Genomic DNA, 22,239 nt, shown 5'->3' with positions numbered 1-22,239 from the left:
GGTCACTAGCATACTGCACATGGTAGGTGAAAACATGTGCAGTTATGAGATGGGCCAGGGAAAAAGGATATGAACAAGGCTGTGGGAGAAAACAGAGATGAGATTACTGCCAGGTTTTGTTAACATCATGTTTGTTTTAACAAGAGTCAGAAGCAAGTTAAAGGAAGGAGTTTAAGATACAGAAGACCCTTTTAAGTGCATACAGACTTGACACAAATGTACACATGCATACTAAGGTCATGGAACCAATAAAGATGCTGAAGACATAGAGAAGATAACTGTTAAAGCAAGGTCAAGGACACAAGAAGGGACAAGAGGTAGAGGATGAATAAAGGGACTGGAAGGGATAGGAAAGAGTTAAAGGACCGGGAATTAGGAGAGAAGGATAGATATAAAGGTTTTCATGGAGGGCTGGAAGTTATGAGTGCTCAAGAACCTTCATTTACTTTTTATTTTTCTCTGGGGAAATCACAGTTTTGAGGAGAATGAGAAAATTTTGGAAGGCAAGAAGAAGGAAGGAGAAGGAGGACAGGGAATTAACTGAGATACATCACCCTATGGCAACTTATTACCAAAAGCCCAAGATTAGATTCCATAAATTTATGAGACACCAATCTGCCTAGTTCTATGATTTTCACCAGTCCCATCTAAAAACCTCAACAGGAGTAGTTAGATGGCTTGAATGATTCAAGGTTGGAAATATGCAAGAAGGTGCAAAGTAAGGAATAGAATCTAAAGAACTCTACAGAACAAGTTCTATAGAGTCTTAGCAGGAAATGAAGCCAGCAGAACTGAGTGCTCCTAATATAGTCTGAATATCTGTATGTACTTCTATCAGGTTTATAAAGAAAACAATTTGGCCTGGAACAAGGTTCCCCTAGTCCAGAGAAATACAACACAAACAAGTCTATCCCAAAGGTAATCATCAATATAGGTAAAATAGTATCATGAGAAAACCATTCAGGTAGTAATGTCATCACTATGTTAGATATAAAATGTGAATTCTGAGCAACAAGAGTCTTAAAAAATAAATAGAGATAAAACCTTTGAGACAGAACTGAAATAAAGTTGGGACTGTGTCACATAAAACCTAGACAAGAGAGTACCTAAAGCTACCAGGGGAAAGGAGTGAATGAGAAAAGTTCAAATCTTTGCCTCAAAGATTATTATTGACTTTGATGAAAGTATTTAACTTCCAGATGTCTTCATTTCTGAAATGGGAAGAGTTATATTAACAAAGGATTAATCCTTAAAATCCTTAAAAGGATTTTTTAATCCTTAAAAGGATTAAATAATAATATATAAAACAATACAGAAGACACTCAGTATAGTACTTGGGAAAGAGTATACACTCAATAAATGAAATAAAAATTAGCCCATTTCATTTCTGCCTACATTTTTTTCAAAGAATATAGTATTTAAAAGACACTTTTGGGAAACCTCCTTGGATTCTGGTTTCCACTCTCAATTTCCCACAGAAGGAAGACCTAATCCAGCCACAAGCAATTTCCTAATCTACTCAATGTAATTTATGAGAATATTGTAAAAAGGAAGATACTATGAAAAGTAAAAAATAGGATGCCTGGGTGGCTCAGTTGGTTAAGCATCCAACTTCAGCTCAGGTCATCATCTCCTGGCTTGTGAGTTCAAGCCCCACATCGGGCTCTGTGCTGACAGCTCAGAGCCTGGAGCCTACTTCAGATTCTGTGTCTCCCTCTTGCTCTGCCCCTCCCCAAAATAAGAGAGAATCTTATTTTGAGTCTCTCTCAAAAATAAACATTAAAAAATATTTTAATAAAAAAATAAAAATAAAAAATGATAGACAGTATAAGGTGGTCTCATTATTAATGCTCAGAGATACAGTCAATCTATGACATACAGGGTCTATAATATCGCTGTTAATAAATGGTCAGCAAATTCCTATCTCTGTGCCATTGTCCAGGAAACAAAGAAGGCTAGCTTAATGCTCAGTTAAACATCTCATAGGAGAAAGTACCAGAGGTATCATTGCTAACTGAAACATAGTAATCTGAGGTAAGAGCTGAAAACACTTAATGACATACAGGAATATCTTTGTGACCCTGGATTAGGAAATGGTTTCATAGATATGACATCAAAAGAACAAAAAACAAACAAACAAAAAAAGAAACTGAGAAAATGGACATCAAGCTTTTTTAAAAACCCCTATCCTCATTTTCAATTGTTTTGAGGACATACTTAGGAGTCAGATTGTAGGTCATATGATAACTATGGTTTAACATTTTGAGGAACTGCCAAAGTGTTTTCCAAGGCAGCTGCACCATTTTACATTTCCACCAGATGTTCATTAGGGTTCCAATTCCTCTACATTCTTTTTTTTTTTTTTTTTTTTTAATTTTTTTTTCAACGTTTATTTATTTGTGGGACAGAGAGAAACAGGGCATGAACGGGGGAGGGGCAGAGAGAGAGGGAGACACAGAATCGGAAACAGGCTCCAGGCTCCGAGCCATCAGCCCAGAGTCCGACGCGGGGCTCGAACTCACGGACCGCGAGATCGTGACCTGGCTGAAGTCGGACGCTTAACCGACTGCGCCACCCAGGCGCCCCCAATTCCTCTACATTCTTGTCAACACTGGCTATTTTCTGATTTCCTGTTCTTTGGTTGTTTGTTTTTTGTTTTGTTTTGTTTTTGTTTTTGTTTTTTTTTGAGTAACAGACATCCTGATGAAGATAAAGTAATACTTCGCTGTGGTTTTGATTTGCATTTCTCTAATAACTAAGTATGCTGTTTTCATGTCTTTCTTGATTAACTGTGTATCTTCTTTGGAAAAATACCTACGCAAATTCTCTGCCCATTTTTAAACTAGGATTATCTGTCTTTTAATTGTTGAGCTGTGTAAGCTCTTTATATATTCTGGATACTAGACCCTTATCAAATATATGATTTTCAAGTATTTTTCTTACACTCTGTAGGCTCTTTTCACTTTCTTTGTTTTTAATGTTCTTTCGTTATTTTATTATATATTTTGCTATTTTTACATTGTTCATTTTGTCTTTTTGTAACCCCTTTTTTGGAGTCATGGTGGATACTGCAGAGACTCATAGTTTGATATATATTACAAATATTTTCTCTTGATTTTTAATTTTTGCTTACATTATGTATCAGGACCTGTATTTTTTTTTTTTCTTTTTAGAGAGCAAGTGGCCAGGAGGTGGGAAGAGGGAAAACGGGAGAAGGGGAGAGAGAAAATCTTAAGGCGGCTCCATGCCCAGCACATGAGTACAATGCCAGACTGTTTCATGACCCTGAGATCATGACCTGAGTCAAAATCAAGAGCTGGATGTGCAACTGACTGAGCCACTTAGGTGCCCTTGGCCCATATATTTTAAATTTTTATGCAGTCAATTCTGTCATTCCTTTACTTTATTTTCCAGAGTTGTATTTATTTTTTTCAGTTTTATTTATTTTCAATTTACATCCAAGTTAGCATATAGTGCAACAATGATTTCAAGAGTAGATTCCTTAATACCCCTTACCCATTTAGCCCACCCTCACCCACAACCCCTCCAAGTAACCTTCTGTTCTCCATATTTAAGTCTCATATGTTTTGTCCTCCTCCCTGTTTTTAAATTATTTTTGTTTCTCTTCCCTTATGTCCATCTGTTTTGTATCTTAAAGTCCTCATATGAATGAAGTCATATAATATTTGTCTTTCTCTAATTTCACTTAGCATAATACCCTCCAGTTCTATCCACGTAGTTGCAAATGGCAAGATTTCATTCTTTTTGACTGCCGAGTAATACTCCATTGTGTGTGTGTGTGTGTGTGTGTGTGTGTGTGTGTGTGTGTGTATGTATATATACATACATACACACACACACACACACATCTTTTTTTTTCAATACATGAAATTTATTGTCAAATTGGTTTCCATACAACACCCAGTGCTCATCCCAAAAGGTGCCCTCCTCAATACCCATCACCCACCCTCCCCTCCCTCCCACCCCCCATCAACCCTCAGTTTGTTCTCAGTTTTTAAGAGTCTCTATGCTTTGGCTCTCTCCCACTCCAACCTCTTTTTTTTTTTTTTCCTTCCCCTCCCCCATGGGTTTCTGTTAAGTTTCTCAGGATCCACATAAGAGTGAAACCATATGGCACCTGTCTTTCTCTGTACGGCTTATTTCACTTAGCATCACACTGTCCATTTCCATCCACGTTACTACAAAGGGCCATATTTTGTTCTTTCTCATTGCCATGTAGTACTCCATTGTGTATATAAACCATAATTTCTTTATCCATTCATCAGTTGATGGACATGTAGGCTCTTTCCACAATTTGGCTATTGTTGAGAGTGCTGCTATAAACACTGGGGTACAAGTGCCCCTATGCATCAGTACTCCTGTATCCCTTGGGTAAATTCCTAGCAGTGCTACTGCTGGGTCATAGGGTAGGTCTATTTTTAATTTTCTGAGGAACCTCCACACTGCTTTCCAGAGTGGCTGCACGAATTTGCATTCCCACCAACAGTGCAAGAGGGTTCCCGTTTCTCCACATCCTCGCCAGTCTCTATAGTCTCCTGATTTGTTCATTTTGGCCACTCTGACTGGCATGAGGTGATATCTGAGTGTGGTTTTGATGTGTATTTCCCTGATGAGGAGTGACGTTGAGCATCTTTTCATGTGCCTGTTGCCCATCCAGATGTCTTTTTTAGAGAAGTGTCTATTCATGTTTTCTGCCCATTTCTTCACTGGGTTATTTGTTTCTCGGGTGTGGAGTTTGGTGAGCTCTTTATAGATTTTGGATATTAGCCCTTTGTCTTATATTTCATTTGCAAATATCTTTTACCATTCCGTTGGTTGCCTTTTAGTTTTGCTGGTTGTTTCCTTTGCTCTGCAGAAGCTTTTTATCTTCATAAGGTCCCAGTATTCATTTTTGCTTTTAATTCCCTTGCCTTTGGGGATGTGTCGAGTAAAAGATTGCTACGGCTGAGGTCAGAGAGGTATTTTCCTGCTTTCTCCTCTAGGGTTTTGATGGTTTCCTGTCTCACATTCAGGTCCTTTATCCACTTTGAGTTTATTTTTGTGAATGGTGTGAGAAAGTGGTCTAGTTTCAACCTTCTGCATGTTGCTGTCCAGTTCTCCCAGCACCATTTGTTAAAGACACTCTTTTTTCCATTGGATGTTCTTTCCTGCTTTGTCAAAGATGAGTTGGCCATACGTTTGTGGGTCTAGTTCTGGGGTTTCTATTCTATTCCTTTGGTCTATGTGTCTGTTTTTGTGCCACACATCTTCTTTATCCATTCCTCCATTGATGGACATTTGGGCTCTTTCCATACTTTGGCTATTGTTCATAGTGCTGCTATAAACATTGGGGTGCACGTGTCCCTTCGAAACAGCATACCTGTATCCCGTGGATAAATACCTAGTAATGCAATTGCTGGGTCGTAGGGTAGTTCTATTTTTAATTTCTTGAGAAACCTCCATACTATTTTCCAGAGTGGCTGCACCAGTCTGCATTCCCACCAGCAGTGCAAAAGAGATCCTCTTTCTCTGCATCCTCGCCAACATCTGTTGTTGCCTAAGTTGTTAATGTTAGCCATTCTGACAGGTACAAGGTAGTATCTCATTGTGGTTTTGATTTGTTTTTCCCTGATGATGAGTGACGTTGAGAATTTTTTCATGTGTTGGTTGGCCACCTGGATGTCTTCTTTGGAGAAGTGTCTATTCATGCCTCTTGCCCATTTCTTCACTGGATTATTTGTTTTTTGGGTATTGAATTTGAGAAGTTCTTCATAGATTTGTGGATACTAACCCTTTATCTGATATGTCATTTGCAAATATCTTCTCCCATTCCATTGGTTGCCTTTTAGTTTTGCTGATTGTTGCCTTCGCTGTGCAGTAGCTTTTTATCTTGATGAGGTCCCAGTAGTTCATTTTTGCTTTTGTTTCCCTTGCCTCTGGAGACACGTTGAGTAAGAAGTTGCTGTGGCCATGTCTTTTCACTTTCTTGATAATGTTTCTGATGTACAAAAGTTTTACATTTTGATGAAGTTCAATTTACCTATTTTTTCTTTTGTTGCTCATATTTTTGGTCAGCCATTTCATTCTCACTGATCTCTTTCAGTTGAGCTATGACACTTTGGTAATATATAGCACACAAACTGAAATATGAAATCATAGTCTAATTCTAAAGACATTATTTTGCTCACACAGGATTTATTCTACAAATATGCTCTTGCTAATATAGCAACAAGAATACTTTTCCTAAAAAGAGTAACAAAAAATGGTGCTTCCCCACTTTATTACATACCTCCTATGGAAGTACCAGTCATGCTATTGCTTGTAAGAGTAGCTGAAGTCTCTGACACTGTGGGGGGTTGACTACCAGTGACAGCTGAAGCAGTATCAGAGGCCTGCTCAGAGGTAGATGGATTTGAATTGTTAATGGAAGTGCTTGTGGTTTGTGATTCCATTCTTGCAGAAGTGGTTGGTACTACAGTAGGTTCTGCAAAATACAAAATGTTAAATCAGCATTTCAAAACAGATCAGGTAATGGGTTATATTTTAATTCATGGTAACATTTTTATAATTATTAAATTTTAAAAGCTTTCATAAAGTTAGCATGCAACATTAAAATGACATGCTACTAAAATACAATTACTGCATTAAAAAAAATCAACATATATGCATATTCTAACATTCAGGTGATTACCACAGTCTTTTGGGTAACAATTATGTAAATTTTCTGATCACAAAGGAGAAAATGAGAAAAGGAAAGTAAAAGCCCCTTTACTATTTTCATATACATTGTCACAGGCTATCAGACCAGTATTACAAATTACACTTTCTCTGGTACAGAATGAATTCTAGAGTCAGACTGCATGGACACTACAGTCATGGATAAGTTACTTAAACACTCTCCATTTCCTCGTCTGTAGAACTGGGAAAGTACAGAATTTTCCTCACACAACTATTGTTAGGATGAACTCAGGTCACACATATAAAGCACTCTGTATAATGGTTTACATATACTTAAACATTAGCTATGATTTTTAACACTGTGTTAGTCTCTTTCTTACATGCCTTTTTCAAAAATTTGTTTGCAAATATTGATAATCATCAGTGCTTTCTAACAAAAGTAAAATTTTTGTAGAAAGTAAAAGAAATTTCAGGCAGATTTTTCTTTTTTTTCAAATTTATTTTTTAAATATACATCCAAGTTAGTTAGCATATGTGCAACAATGATTTCAGGAGTAGATTCCTTAATGCCCCTTCCCTGTTTAGCACATACCCCCTCCCACAACCTCTCCAGTAACCCTCTGTTTGTTCTCCATATTTAAGAGTCTCTTATGTTTTGTCCCCCGCTCCTGTTTTTATTTTTGCTTCCCTTCCCTTATGTTCATCTGTTTTGTATCTTAAAGTCCTCATATGAGTGAAGTCATACGATGTTTGTCTCTAATTTCACTTAGTTAATACCCTCTAGTTCCATCCATGTAGTTGCAAATGGCAAGATTTCATTCTTTTTGATCAGGCAGACCTTAACTTATATACAAGTTATATTTCAGACTGAAAACAGTTGTTTAAAAGGTGAAAATAAGTCTGTCCAAAGCACAGTCAGAACAATTAGATCTGAGAAGGGACTCTCTTAATGTGATACAGAATGAGAGGATAAACTATTCTATACAATGCAGTATGCTGAGTGGATTCCTGAAACACAAATAGTGCCTGCTGATCTACATGGGACACTGTACTCTGGATGCATAAACAAATATATTTCCTTATACATAAAAAGGGGAGGAAGGAACCTCTGTTTATTGGCAAATGGTATTTAACATTTTGACCTTAGCAGTATTGACAGTTTGGGCTGGGTAATTTTTTGCTAGAGATGGGAGTCGGTACTGGCACGGCTGTCCTGTGCCTTTTAGGATGTTTAGTGGCATCCGGGCCTCAACCCATTAGACATTAGCAGTACTCTTCCCCAAGTGTAAGAACCAAAAATGTCTGCAGATATTGCCAAATATCTTCAGGGGCACAAAATGGTCAGCACTTAAGAACCATTGGTCTAACTGATATACTTAATATTTTGGACTTACTTTTAATAAGATAGATGTCTTCCAATGAGAGAAACTAGTAGGGAGAAGAAGGCATCTAATGATCACTGGAATACTTATAACCTAGTGAAAGTCTTCTGGTCGAACTAATTCCAATGGGTTAAAAGACTACTCTATCACCTTTTCCTATTTACTGGCTGGCAGACATCACAGGGAAAACATAGTTTCCAACATAGTAATCCTAATTTAATTAACTTTGAGTAATCTTAAATGAATCCCTAATATATTAATCACTGTCTTACAGATAATTTATGGCACTTCAAAATAAAAGCTGAGACATGGTTCAATGAAATGCAGATAATAGGAGTAAATTACCTCTTCATAAACATCTTAATTCAAAGTAGTCATACACTGAAAGCTTTGATCACCCAAGCTGCAAACAATCCATACAACAGCTGATTGTACCAGGCCTTTCTTCCTACCTATCTTATGTATCCTTCCTCCAATTTAAAGCTAACAAATTCATATAAGGCTTATCATCTTCCTCTAAGGAAATTATGACTGACCATTTCCTTCTAAGATGTAACTAACTACTATCTTAGGGTAATTTTCACTTATGTGGGAAAATCTACACCTAAATATTCATATATTCATACATGCTACCACTTTCCTTCACCTGTTTTCCAATTCTAGCTTTCTTTTCTTAGTTACTTGGATGCAGTTGCAAGCCGAAAGAAAACACCACAGCCAAGCAGCACAAAGGTACTGGTAATATTAGAGGATAACATAATTTTTAAAGCAATTTTGACATTTCAAATAACCAGTATTAACCACGTAAATTCAAGTTATGTTGCTTTTCTGTTGTATTTAAAAAGTGTCATTTCTATTTTTCTTTTTTTAATGTTTATTTATTTTTGAGAGAGAAAGAGCATGCAATCAGGGGATGGGCAGAGAGAGACAAAGACACAGAATCTGAAGCAAGTTCCAGGCTCTGAGCTACAAGCACAGAGGCCGACGTGGGGCTCGAACCCATGAATCGCGAGATCATGACCTGAGCCAAAGTTGGACACTTAACCGACTGAGCCACCCAGGCATCCCTGTCACTTCTATTTTTCATAGCAAAGTTAAAGCATGACAATAATATTATAAATTAAAGTAATAGGTAAGTCTGAGGGTAGCTCAAGCTACCACCTGTAAAAAATAGTTTTTTCCTAAGAAAATAACTACTGAGCAACAACAATGAAAGAATTTTAGGCACAATTTATAAACTGAGGTAATTATATCAAGTGAAAAATAAGATTAGAATATCCAAAAACTTTCCAGTAGTTTAATAATATTAACAGGAAGTGGCAGGAGTTTCATTTTAGGAGCTTCAAAGGTATCTGATTTTATCAGTTTTCTTCTTAATTCTACACTGTTACTAATCCAACCTACCATCTTCATCAACAGTAAGGTCCACAACTTCTGCTGCATTTTGCCTCAAGGGTTGAATAACAGTAGAGATCCTACTGCGGTTCCGTGGCTCCTGTGGCCGACTTGTATGAGAATTTGAACCTTGGCTCCAATGAGATCTGGAGTGTCCAAGAGTTGAACGAGACCTTAAATGACATCAATATTAAATTAGTAAACATAAAAAAATGAACAAGAATTTTAGTTCTTAAGAAATCATAAGCCTTTCTTACAAAACATGTTGTGAAGTTCAAGTTATAAAGTTTCTTCTCCAAGGAAATAATGGTAATAGAATTAAAAATTATGACTAGCACAATGCCTGGCATTCAATAAAACATTTGCTGAATGAAATGTTCAACAAATGTTCACCAACCAACTGACCTGAGAATATGTGAAATGATATGTGAGACCAATCACTGGTATAAAATACAGGATTCTGTTTCAAGAATGCTGCTCTCTTTTCAATGGTTATTTTGAATACTCACCGGGTTGTAATCCAGTATTTACATTTTATTTAATACCTGAAATTATTCACCACAGGTAAAGTAACAAAAACATCAATATGTTAAACATTAAATAACACCCACACAATCTTGTATGTTGAATCCAGACTGAATTTGCAAAACATGGCTTTGAGAGTCCTAAACCAAGATAAGTTTCCGGTATTGTCCTAAAAAAGATTCAAGGTGGGGCACCTAGGTGGCTTAGTTGGTGAAGTATCCAACTTCAGCTCAGGTCATGTTCTCACGGTTTGTGGGTTCAAGACCCATGTCGGGCCTTGTGCTGACAGCTCAGAGATTAGAACCTACTTCAGATTCTGTGTCTCCCTCTCTGTCTGCCTCTGTCCCACTCATGCTCTGTCTCTGTCTCAAAAGTAAATAAACATTTGAAAAAAAAATTTTTTTTAAAGATTCAAGGCACCAGAGATTTTCTGGGATTAGGACAGGTAAAGATAGTTACAGCCAGTTTACTAGTTTGGTAATCATAAGAAACATCACTTGTTTGAGCCACTTTATGCTTTGTTTGTTTTTGAGAAAGAGAGAGACAGAGAGAGCACAAGCAGGGGAGGGGCAGAGAAAGAGAGGGAGACAGAATCTGAAGCAGGCTCCAGGCTCTGAGGTGTCAACACAGAGCCCAACACGGGGCTCGAACCCACAAACTGTGAGATCATGACTTGAGCCAAAGTTGGATGCTTAACCAACTAAGCTACCCAGGCACCCCCACTTTTTGCTTTTAAAGCATGTAACCACAAACCCTCAACACCTAACACTGATATCATCTTTTATTATGTGCATCGTGTTGTATTCCACTAAATTATCTCTAAGTATTAAAAAAAAAACTCAAGGATTCACCATAATAGTCTGAACTGAGGGTTCAGAAGGATATTATTCAAGATTCAGGAGAAAAATAAGTGTTTTAAAAAGGTGGGGCTTATGAGTTGATTTTTTTCCTTTTGCCCAAACTGAATGTAAAAACTGCTTAAAGATTATTGTCAGGGGCACCTAGCTGGCTCATTTGGAAGAATATGAAACTCTTGATATTGGGGTTGTGAGTTCAAGTCCTACAATGGGTATAGAGATTATTAAAAAAAAAAATTATCTTTAAGAAAAAAAAAAGAAGCTTATTGTCAGCTTGTATGGAAAGGGTGAACCAGATCCGTTAATATATAGTCATCAGGGATGTAGGCTTGACCACTCAGAGAAGAACCGGGGCTGAAAATGAATTGTAGAGCCTAAGAATTTAGAAAGAAGCTCTAATTGTAAAATGAAATTCTCAAGTAACCAGGAGTATAAAGGTGAATTCCGGAGACACAGAAAAAAAAGACGCTGCATTCCAGCAAGAATTGTGGAGATCAAGGCATGATAGTAAACAAATGTCTCAGGATGAAATGGTTTTGGATGGAAAGAGAGATCACAATTTAAAATTCTTGAGAAACCAAGAGACTGTAATGAGACCAAATAGTCTATTATTTCTGGGAGGCTCTTAATGAACGCATTAAAGTTCCAGGTCCAGGACGCCTGGGTGGCGCAGTCGGTTAAGCGTCCGACTTCAGCCAGGTCACGATCTCGTGGTCCGTGAGTTCGAGCCCCGCGTCAGGCTCGCGTCAGGCTCTGGGCTGATGGCTCAGAGCCTGGAGCCTGTTTCTGATTCTGTGTCTCCCTCTCTCTCTGCCCCTCCCACGTTCATGCTCTGTCTCTCTCTGTCCCAAAAATAAATAAACGTTGAAAAAATAAAAATAAAAAAAATAAAGTTCCAGGTCCACTTTGCAGTTCATGAAACCTTCAAATATTATACTAAAAACCTGATGTATAAGGAATGGTTTTCACAGAGGCCTTAGTGGTCCCTATGATTAGTGACAACTGTCAAATCCTAAAATTAAAGAATCTGAAACACAGATGCATTCTTGCTCTCTCTCTTTTTAAAGATCTTGTTTTTAAGCAAACTCTACAGCCAACATGGAGCCTGAATCCACAACCCTGAGATCAAGAGTCTCATATTCTCCTGACTGAGCCAGCCAGGAGGCCCTGGATGCATTCTCAGAGAGGAAAGACCAAAAGCCAGCTAAACAGTGACAAAGTTAATATCCCGTGTAACAGTAAGGAAAATACGGGTCATGAGCACTGTGTGTCTTTTTCAAGATCGTGGTCCATTACTATGGTAAATGCATCTGCTTGAACATTAAGCACCTCCATGACAAGAAAGATCTCCAGTTCCACAAAGATAGGTCCTTCATTTCAGCAATCCTTGTAGCTCATAAAAACTGAGTAGTATTGTATCAAGCACTACGTACAGTCACAGGGTAACTGTAGCACCTACCATGGAGTACCAATTTTCTTGAGTCTAGGAAAATCATTTAAAACTGAAACAGATACATTACAGAGTGCTCTCCTCCATGCCATTAGAAGCAGTACGCCAAAGGAAAAGTACAAATGGAGAAGCACATTCTAAGTATGTTTGTAACATGCTTCCAAAAAAAAAAAAAAAATTAATAAATAACACAAATTAAAACACAAAGAGCAAATGCATTTCTAAATTCACCCCAACACAAAAATTAAGGTTCATCCATAGATTAGTTTGGCATATCAAATGGAATAAAGGAACACTCTACTGCCTTTTGTATCAATATCTGTAATCATCTAAAGCACAAAATGAATAGTGTTATGGTTTCTTTTTTCCTTTTTCTTTTTTTTTGGTCAAAGTAATTCACAAAAGGGCAATATTACTTCCAGTTATTTATCAAGGAATGACATATTTTCATTCATTTTTTAGTTCAGGGTTTAGATAAAATTACTGAGTGAAGGACCAAAAAAATTACAAAAATATGTTTTATACTACATTGCCCTAATAGCACAAATTTCACTGCTATCAATGAAATCCTGAAATAGATTAGAACAAAAATGAATACATAAATATCAATACTCCTTAATATTTTTCACTACTTTTACTTTTAGTACCATTCCTAATACTTATGTTTTATTCACATCTAAAACTCAAAGAAGCTCATGAACTCTGAATCATAAAACAAACTAAATTTTGTAAAGCACTAAGTAAAACTACTGTTTATCTGTAGCATTAACTCTTAACTCCCACTGTACATTTGCAGTGCTTTTCTGTTGGTCCAGGATATATGATCCAGGGAACAATTTTACTTTATTATCTTCCCAGGTGAGTCTAATGCAACCTGGTTTGAAGACCACTAATCTGGTTATGCTCAAATGAGGTCTCAAAAAAAAAAAAAAAAAAAAAAAAAAAGGGTAAAAGAATCCAAGTATCTGCAGCACAAATGTTTAAATATTTACATTTAAAACTTCACATCTGCAAACAGGAATTAAAATCATACCGATAGCTTTCTCCAACTGTTACAATCTCCACCTCACTGTCAGTTGAGGTAACATTAATTTCTTCATTGGCAGTGACCTGGGGAGTGGAGGAAGCTTCTATCACCACAACATCTTCATCAATACTTCCTGGAAACAAAAAGGAAAAATGTTTTAAACTAACAGACAAAAACTTTTACTTTGAAGGCTATGAAATTCATTATAAAAGTAAAAATCCTACCTGTCAAAAGAAAATTTTTTTAAAGACCAGAGCTAAACATACACAGTGAAAACAGTACTTACTCTCTTAATCTGTGCATCTTCATGTTTATTTCCTTTTATGATTTGTTCTTTACAACTTTTAGTGGTTTCCATATATTTTAATTTTTTTTTAATGTTTATCTATCTTTGAGAGAGGGAGAGACGACAGAGTGTGAGCTGGGGAGGGGCAGAGAGAGAGGGAGACACAGAATCCGAAGCAGGCTCCAGGCTCTGAGCTATCAGCACAGAGCCCAATGTGGGGCTCGAACCCACGAACTGTGAGATCATGACCTGAGGCAAAGTCGGACACTTAACCGACTGAGCCACCCAGGCACCCCAGTGATTTCCATATTAATTTGTATGATCTTATATAGAAATATTAATCCTGTAATATCTAAAGGTATTAAGATCTTATATAAGATATTCACATTCTATAATAACTCTTTAATATCTAAAATAAAGATAGTATTGGGGCGCCTGGGTGGCGCAGTCGGTTAGGCGTCCGACTTCAGCCAGGTCACGATCTCGCGGTCTGTGAGTTCGAGCCCCGCGTTGGGCTCTGGGCTGATGGCTCAGAGCCTGGAGCCTGTTTCCGATTCTGTGTCTCCCTCTGTCTCTGCCCCTCCCCCGTTCATGCTCTGTCTCTCTCTGTCCCAAAAATAAATAAACGTTGAAAAAAAAAAAAATTTAAAATAAAGATAGTATATTTGCTGTTAATTTTACCCAAGACAGACTTTATTTATGAGATATGGTATTCTTTTAAGAAATACAAAGCAGCTTTTTTTTTTAACTTAAAGAAATTTTTTTCTAATGTTTATTTATTTTTGAGAGAGAGCGCAGGGGAGGGGCAGAAAGAGGGAGACACAAGATCCAAAGCAGACTCCATGCTGTGAGTACAGAGCCTGGTGCAGGGGCTTGAACTCACGAACCATGAAATCATGACCTGAGCTGAAATCAAGAGTTGGCCACTTAACTGACTGAGCCATTAGGCACCCCAGCTCTTTGGTTTTAAATTATGAAATCTGTCGTTTCTTTTGTAGTTCTTTTCTAAATTGCTCTAAGTTTGTAAAGTGCATCCTTATTTGGAGGACATCTATAGTTTGTTCAATGTGTTTCCTTAATTATTGACTTCATCTAGAACTAATTTTTGTTTATGGTATTAGATAAGATTATAAATAGAATCTGGCACTCACTCTCCATGGGTAATTAGCTATCCCCAACCATTTACTGAAAAATTCATTTTCCTCTATTACATTTTGATACCTATCTTAAATCTTCTTACGTGTTTTAGGTTGTATTTTAATGCCATCTATTCATCCCCTTTGACAAAGATTCTTATGTCAGGGTAATGCTGTTTTTTTTTTTTTTTTAACAGCTTCTAAGATATGACTTTCTTACTTTAAAATTCACATTTTGGGCTGCCTGGGTGGTTCAGTTGGTTGAGCGTCCTATACTTGATTTCGGCTCAGGTCATGATCCTAGGATTGTGGGATCAAGCCCCGCACTGGGCTCTGCGCTGAGCATGGAGCCTGCTTAAGATTCTCTCTCTCCCTCTGTCCCTCTCCCTGGCTACCTCTCTCTCTCTCGTTCTCTAAAATAAAATTAAAAAAATAAAATATTTAAAAATATGTGAATAAAAAAAAGGATAAAAATAAAATTCACATTTTGTCTCAAGGAGATACTTGCACACCCAAGCTCACAGCCAAAAGGTGAAAACAACCTAAACGTCCATCAATGGGTGAATGGATGAACAAAATACTGTATATGCATACAATGGAGTATTATTCAGCCTTTAAAAGGAACAAACTATCATATGCTACAACAAGAACAAATCTTCAGGACATTATGCTAAGTGAAATAACCCAGTTACAAAAAAATTTTAAAATACTGTATTAATTCTACTTATGTGTGGAACTAAAGCAGACAAATTAATAAAGTAAAGTGGTGGTCACCAGGGCTTAAGGGAGAGGGGAAAAGGGAGTTAAGGAGTATAGAGTTTCAGACTGCAAGAGGAAAAGTTCTGGAGATTATGTTTCACAACAATGTGGATATACTTACTACTACTTAAATGTACACTTAAAAATGGTTAAGAAGGAGGGGCGCCTGGGTGGCTCAGTCAGTTGAGCATCCAACTCTTGATTCTGGCTCAGGTCATGATCATAGGGTTGTGGGATTGAGCCCCATATTGGGCTCCACACTAAGCATGGAGTCTGCTTAAGATTCTCTTTCCCTCTGCCCCCCTCTCCCCTACTTGCGTGCTCTCTCTCTAAAATTAAAAAAAAAAAAAGTTTTTAAAGGTTAAGATGGTTACACACACACACACACACACACACACACACACACACACACACACGTCCCGTTCCATTTCTTCCCTTGCTGTATTTTTCATAAATGTGGCACGGTCTTTTTTTTCTTTAATCTTTTTAAAAACTTTCGTCTCTCTTCATTACTATTACCTATCTACATCAAGCTCTGCCAAGAGTTTACATGTCATGTTTTTGAAAAGAATTTCCCCATAAGAAGACTGAGAGCTAAAAATTTCACCCATTTTAAGCGTATACTTCACTGATGTCAGTAAATTTACAGAGCATAACCATCACCTCAATCCAATTTTAGAACATTTCCAATACCCTAAAAAGATTCTGTATGCCCTGTTACAGTCAAATCATCATCCCTCCATGTCCATGATACACTCCCACAACTGACCTGCATTTTGTCATTATGGTTTGGTTTGTATTTTCAAGAGTTCTATCTAAATATGGAATCATACATTACATATACTTTTGTGTCTGGCTTTTTTCATTCAGTGTATTATTTTTTATTTATTCATGTAGTTCTGTGTATCAATAGTTCATTTCCTTTTATGGTTGAGTGGTGTCCTATCGTGTGAATATACCACAATTTGTTTATCCATATTTTTGTTGATGGACTCTAGATTTTTCTCACTTTTGGCTATTACAAATAAAGTTGGTATAAACATGAATCTGTTAAGTTTTTGCATATATACTTTCATTTCTCTTGGGTAAATACTTTCAAATGTAATTTCTGGGTACTATGATAAATTTATGTGTAACTTTTTAAGGAACTGACAAATCATTCCCACCAGGAAATCGAGGGCTCCAGTTTCTCCACATTCTCACCAATCATTATTATTGTCTTTTATTATAGCTAGTCTAGTGGATGTATAGTGATATCTCATTAATTTTCATTTCTGATGTTGAGCATTTTATTCAAGTGCTTATTATTAGTCACTTTAATGAAGTGTTCAGCTCTTTTGTCCATGTTTAACTTGGACCTTGGTCTTATTGTTGAGTTGTAACAGTTCTTTATATATTTGTAATACAAGTCTTTTATAGATACATTATTTGTAAATATTTTCTCCCAGATGGTAGCATGACTTCATTTTTTTCCCAGTATCTTTTGAAGCATAAAAGTCTTTAATTCTCGGGGCGCCTGGGTGGCTCAGTTGGTTAAGCGCTGGACTTCAGCTCAGGTCATGATCTCACAGTTCGTGGGTTCAAGCCCCACATCAGGCTCGGTGCGGACAGCTCAGAGCCTGGAGCCTACTTCAGATTGTGTCTCCTTCTCTCTCTGCCCCTCCCCAACTCATGCTCTGCCTCTGTCTCTCAAAAAAAGGAATTAACGTTGAAAAAAAAATTTTTTTTTTAAGTCTTTAATTCTCGGGGTACCTGGGTGGCTCAGTTGGTTAAGCATCCAACTTTGGCTCAAATCATGATCGCACAGTTCATGAGTTCGAGCCCCATATCGGGCTCTGTGCTGACAGCTTGGAAGCTGGAACCTGCTTCAGATTCTGCCTCCCCGCCCCTCCCCCACTCACATTATGTGTCTCTCTCAAATATAAATAAACATTAAAACAATTTTTTAAGTCTTTAATTCTGATGAAATCCAAATTAGCAATTTCTTTTATGCATGATGCTTTTGGTGACATATTTAAGAAATCTCTGCCTAACAGAAAGTCACTGAGAATTTCTCCTATATTTCTTCTAGAAGTTGTATAGTTTAGATCTTACATTAATTCTATGTTAATTTTTGTGCTTGACATGACATAAAAGGTCTAATTAATTAATCTCTTTTGCATGTGGACCTACAAATGGCCAAATAACATTTGTTGAAAAGACTAGAATAATTCTATTTTGATACCTAAGTAGACTCAGGTTTTCTTAATTCTTCAGGATTATAAAATCAAGGCTAAAAGAAAATTCCTGAGATTTGGACTGATTTGGCATTAAATAACACCAATGAAGCCCTGACATCTTTATAATATATTTTTTCATCCAAGAATATATCTTGCCATCTACCAATACCATCTTTTATAAATCTCTAGGAAACTTGTAGGGTTTACTTTATTATAATGCTAACAAATGCTATATAATTTTCTTCACAGAGGTCAAATACACTCCTATTAAGATTATTCTTAGAGGGGTGCCTGGGTGGCTCAGTCGGTTAAGCATCCAATTTCAGCTCAGGTCATGATCTCACAACTCGTGAGTTTGAGCCCCGTGTTGGGTTCTGTGCTGACAGCTCAGAGCCTGGAGCCTCCTTTAGATTCTGTGTCTCCCTCGTTCTCTCTGCCCCTTCCCACCTTGTGCTCTGTCTCTCAAAAATAAACAAACATTAAAGAAAATTTGAAAAAGGTTATTCTTAGAGACTTTGTTTCTCTTGTAAATGAGCTCTCTTTATTCTTTTTCTTTAAATTTATTTAATCTTGAGAGAGAGAGAAAGAGCGCATGCGTGGGCAAACGAGCACGCAGGAGCTGGGGAGGGGCAGAGAGAGAGAGGAGGAGGGAGGGAAAGGGGGAAGGAGAAGGGGAGGGGGAGGGAGAGAGGGGGACAGAGAGAAAAGGAGTGAGAAAGAGGAATGGAGGGAGAGGGGAAGGGGTGGAGGGAGGGAAGGAGGGAGGGAGAGAGAGAGCGAGAGAAAATCCCAAGCAGGCTCCACACTGTCAGCACAGAACCCCTGAGTCCAGGCTCAAATTCACAAACTATGAGATAGTGACCTGAGTAGAAATCAAGAGTCAGATGCTTAACTGACTCTGACACCCAGGCACCCCAGTTCCCTTTATTGTTCTTTTCTCCTAGTATGTAGGTATACCATTGATACTGTATATTTATTTTTACCCAACTTTTAGCGAATTCTTGCTTATTAACACAAAGACAACAAACGTTCAATTTCTTTCATTGTGGGGTTTATGAATCTATTCCTTCACCCAAGGTGCCATTCCTTGGAAACGTTGAATTTCACCTCTAATACAGCTGTACATTATCAAACATATGCACTATTTCAAAAACTGGCCAGTATCTAGAAGAGGTACAAGCCCATGACAAAGATCTACAATGTACTCTCTGATACTTCAAAGAGGAGAAGAGCACCAGCTAATCAGTCAATGAACGATGATCTGATTTGGAGAAAGTTACTTCAGAAGTAGTTTCTAAGTTCCAAAGATTATACACCTAGACATATTGAGGTAGAATGTATTTTTTAATAGCCTATGTCTATCTTATAGGTAAAGAAAAAAAAATAGCACTTGAGTGGCTATTTAAAATAATATCCTATATTCAATTTCCAAATTACTTTTCCAATTCCTCCTTCATAATCAACCACATGACATGGCTTAAGGCAGGAGTACAAAGGGAATTTTATATTTAAAACTAAAAGCATTATATATATTAATAAAACATCATAGATTCTTAACACTTCCCTTATTTTAACCCACCAACTGGACATTACCATTCTATAGGGAAAAAAGCTACACCTGCATATAAGCTTTATTACTGGTTTCTCTCCATGTATTGCACACATGAAACTAACTTAAAAACCTATAAAAAAAAAACACAAAGATTATAAACACCTTATACACAATTAAGCAAAACCTAACATAAATGTAACATTTTGAAGTTCCAGTGATAAGTGACACAAAGATAGCTTTGCTAATGCATTAAAATTCAATTTATATAATTTTTTATGAACACAGATTCTGTAACTAAAGGCTATATAAGTTAACTGATAGTCTTACTCTCTTCCTTAAATATTTTTCTAAAAAGGAACTTTACAAGCATAACTTGAACATAATACATATAACTAAATAATAATCACAATAAGCAAGATTTTGGCATCTATAACCTAGTGTTTTTTCTAGAATGACAATTATTTGAAACCAAATTTAAAGGAAATAGGAACCTAAAAGTATGAAGTTAAACCTCAATATTGCTTAAAAGAAAACCTGGTCATTTCTTATTGGACCATTTTTATTTTCACACTGACTCTTACATTTAGAAATATTAAAGGACAAGAAACTTGAGTACAGCTAAGACATTAGAGTGGTGAGACTATAGGTGATTTTAACTATTTCTTTTTTTTTTTTTTTAATTTTTTTTTTCAACGTTTATTTATTTTTGGGACAGAGAGAGACAGAGCATGAACGGGGGAGGGGCAGAGAGAGAGGGAGACACAGAATCAGAAACAGGCTCCAGGCTCTGAGCCATCAGCCCAGAGCCCGACGCAGGGCTTGAACTCACGGACCGCGAGATCGTGACCTGGCTGAAGTCGGACGCTTAACCGACTGCGCCACCCAGGCGCCCCTTTAACTATTTCTTTTAAAATTACTTATGTTGTTTGTACCTTTTAAAACATCATGAGGGGAAGAAAAAACCATCATGAGAAAAATAACGCGTAACAGCCTGGAAAGAATGTTGGGTACTGTAATAATGGTTACAAAAATAATGGCTTCACTGACAAAGTTCTTCATTAACTCAGTGACCATTTCTATTCCCTGACAAGAGATCACAGATTGTCTTGGCAACATCTATAAGAAATGTCAGCCAGTATAACCATTGGTTACCCTGGTTCCTCTGTCTTAAGTCTGGCATGACGCTTCCAGGGGTACCTGGAATAATAAGAATAGCTTCCAGGTGGTGCCTGGGTGGCTCAGTCAGTTAAGCATCCTACTCTTGAATTCGGCTCAGGTCATGATCTCGTGGTTTGTGGGTTCGAGCCCCACACTGGGCTCTGTGCTAACAGTGTGGAGCCTGCTTGGGATTTTCTCTCTCTCTCTCTCTCTCTCTCTCTCTCTCTCTCTCTCTCTCTCTGCCCCTCCCACATGTGCATATATTCTCTCTCAATATAAATAAATACATTTTAAAGAAAAAAAGAATAGCTTCCAATTTGTGGGCACATACTTTGTGCCATATACAATATTGTGTATGTCTAGTTCTATCAAGAAACTGAAACTTAGAAAGTTTAAATGACTTGTGAAATAGTAAGCAACACTCGGAATTCAAACCTAATTTCAATTCTAAAACTCATACTTTTTTTTTTTAATGTTTATTTATTGATTTATTAAGAGAGAAGGAGCACAAGCAAGGGAAGGGCAGAGAGAGGGAGACACAGAATCCCAAGGAAACTCCAGGCTCTGCTATTAGCTTGAACCTACAAATTGTGAAAGCATGACTTGAGCCAAAGTCAGATGCTTAACTGACTGAGCCACCCAGGTGTCCCTAAAACTCATACTCTGTATATAAACTACATTACAGTGCCGTAAGTACTCAACATGTTGGTGCTAGTTACTATTAAAAGCATCTTCCTGTTACTAGCTGCTTTTGCTACTGCTGCTGTCTTTTGCAGTAACAAACTTACAGAAGTTGTTGCTCTAACTCTGACTCCTCTTTGGGATTTTTCTGTTGGTTATCTAGCCAATAGAAATGAAAACATACATATCCACAAAGATATCTAGCTAACAGAAATGATAACATACATATCCAGGAAGATTTGTATCCAAAAGTTCACAATAGCATTACTCACAATAACCAAATACCAGAAACAATTCAATGTCAATCATCTGACAAATGGGTAAACAAAATGTGGTACACCCATCTAATGGAATGATACAAAAAAAACCTAAATAGTAAATAGACAGTAATCACTGATAGCTGCTACAACATGGATGAACCACAAAAACATTACACTTAGGGAAAAAAGCCAGACACAAAAGATCACATATTATATTTTATTTATAGGAAATGTACAGAAAAGGCAAGTCTTAGAGACAGCAACAGATTAGGTTGTGTAGGTCTGAAGGGTGGACAGGGATTAACTGCAAACGAGCAGGCGGGATCTTTTGAAATTAATGGAAATGTTGTAAAACCACACAGTGGTGATGGTTGCACAACACTAAATTTACTGAAAATCATTGAATCACATACCTAAAATGGATGAATTTTACGGTAGGTAAATTATACCTCAAAAAAGCTGTTTTGTTTTTGTTTTTTCAGTTTTATTTTGAGAGAGAGTGAGCACGTGAGCATGAGAGTGGGGGAAGGGCAGAAAGAGAGGGAGAGAGACAATCCCCAACAGGCTCCACACTGTTAGTGCAGAGCCCAGTGCAGGGCTCAAACCCACAAACGATGAGATCATGACGTGAGCCAAAATCAAGAGTCAGACGCTTAACTGACTGAGCTACCCAGGTGTCCCAATAAAGCTGTTTTCCTAAAAAAATAAAACTTTTTTTTTTAATTTAAAAAAAAAATTTTTTTTAAACGTTTATTTAGTTTTGAGACAGAGAGAGACAGAGCATGAACAGGGGAGGGGCAGAGAGAGAGGGAGACACAGAATCTGAAACAGGCTCCAGGCTCTGAGCTGTCAGCACAGAGCCTGACGCGGGGCT

The 22,239-nt window shown here is 37.3% G+C and overlaps 1 protein-coding gene across 6 annotated transcripts in view; it reads right to left on the bottom strand.

The window, feature by feature from the left end:
* Positions 1–22,239, bottom strand: part of RNF111 (ring finger protein 111) — a 99,691-nt gene that overhangs the window by 25,040 nt on the left and 52,412 nt on the right. For all 6 annotated transcript variants that reach the window (XM_040492836.1, XM_040492831.1, XM_040492835.1 and 3 more), the window contains 3 exons: positions 13,321–13,447; positions 9,465–9,628; positions 6,290–6,484 (listed from right to left, as the gene is read on the bottom strand). In XM_040492836.1, the coding sequence (XP_040348770.1) occupies positions 6,290–6,484; positions 9,465–9,628; positions 13,321–13,447 (486 nt within the window). The remainder of the gene's footprint in view (positions 1–6,289; positions 6,485–9,464; positions 9,629–13,320; positions 13,448–22,239) is intronic.

This window comes from Herpailurus yagouaroundi, unplaced genomic scaffold (genome assembly GCF_014898765.1).
Source record: "Herpailurus yagouaroundi ecotype Mexico unplaced genomic scaffold, PumYag 184, whole genome shotgun sequence".
In the NCBI taxonomy this organism is placed as follows: domain Eukaryota; kingdom Metazoa; phylum Chordata; class Mammalia; order Carnivora; family Felidae; genus Herpailurus; species Herpailurus yagouaroundi.
This window is presented reverse-complemented; position numbering and strand designations above follow the sequence as displayed.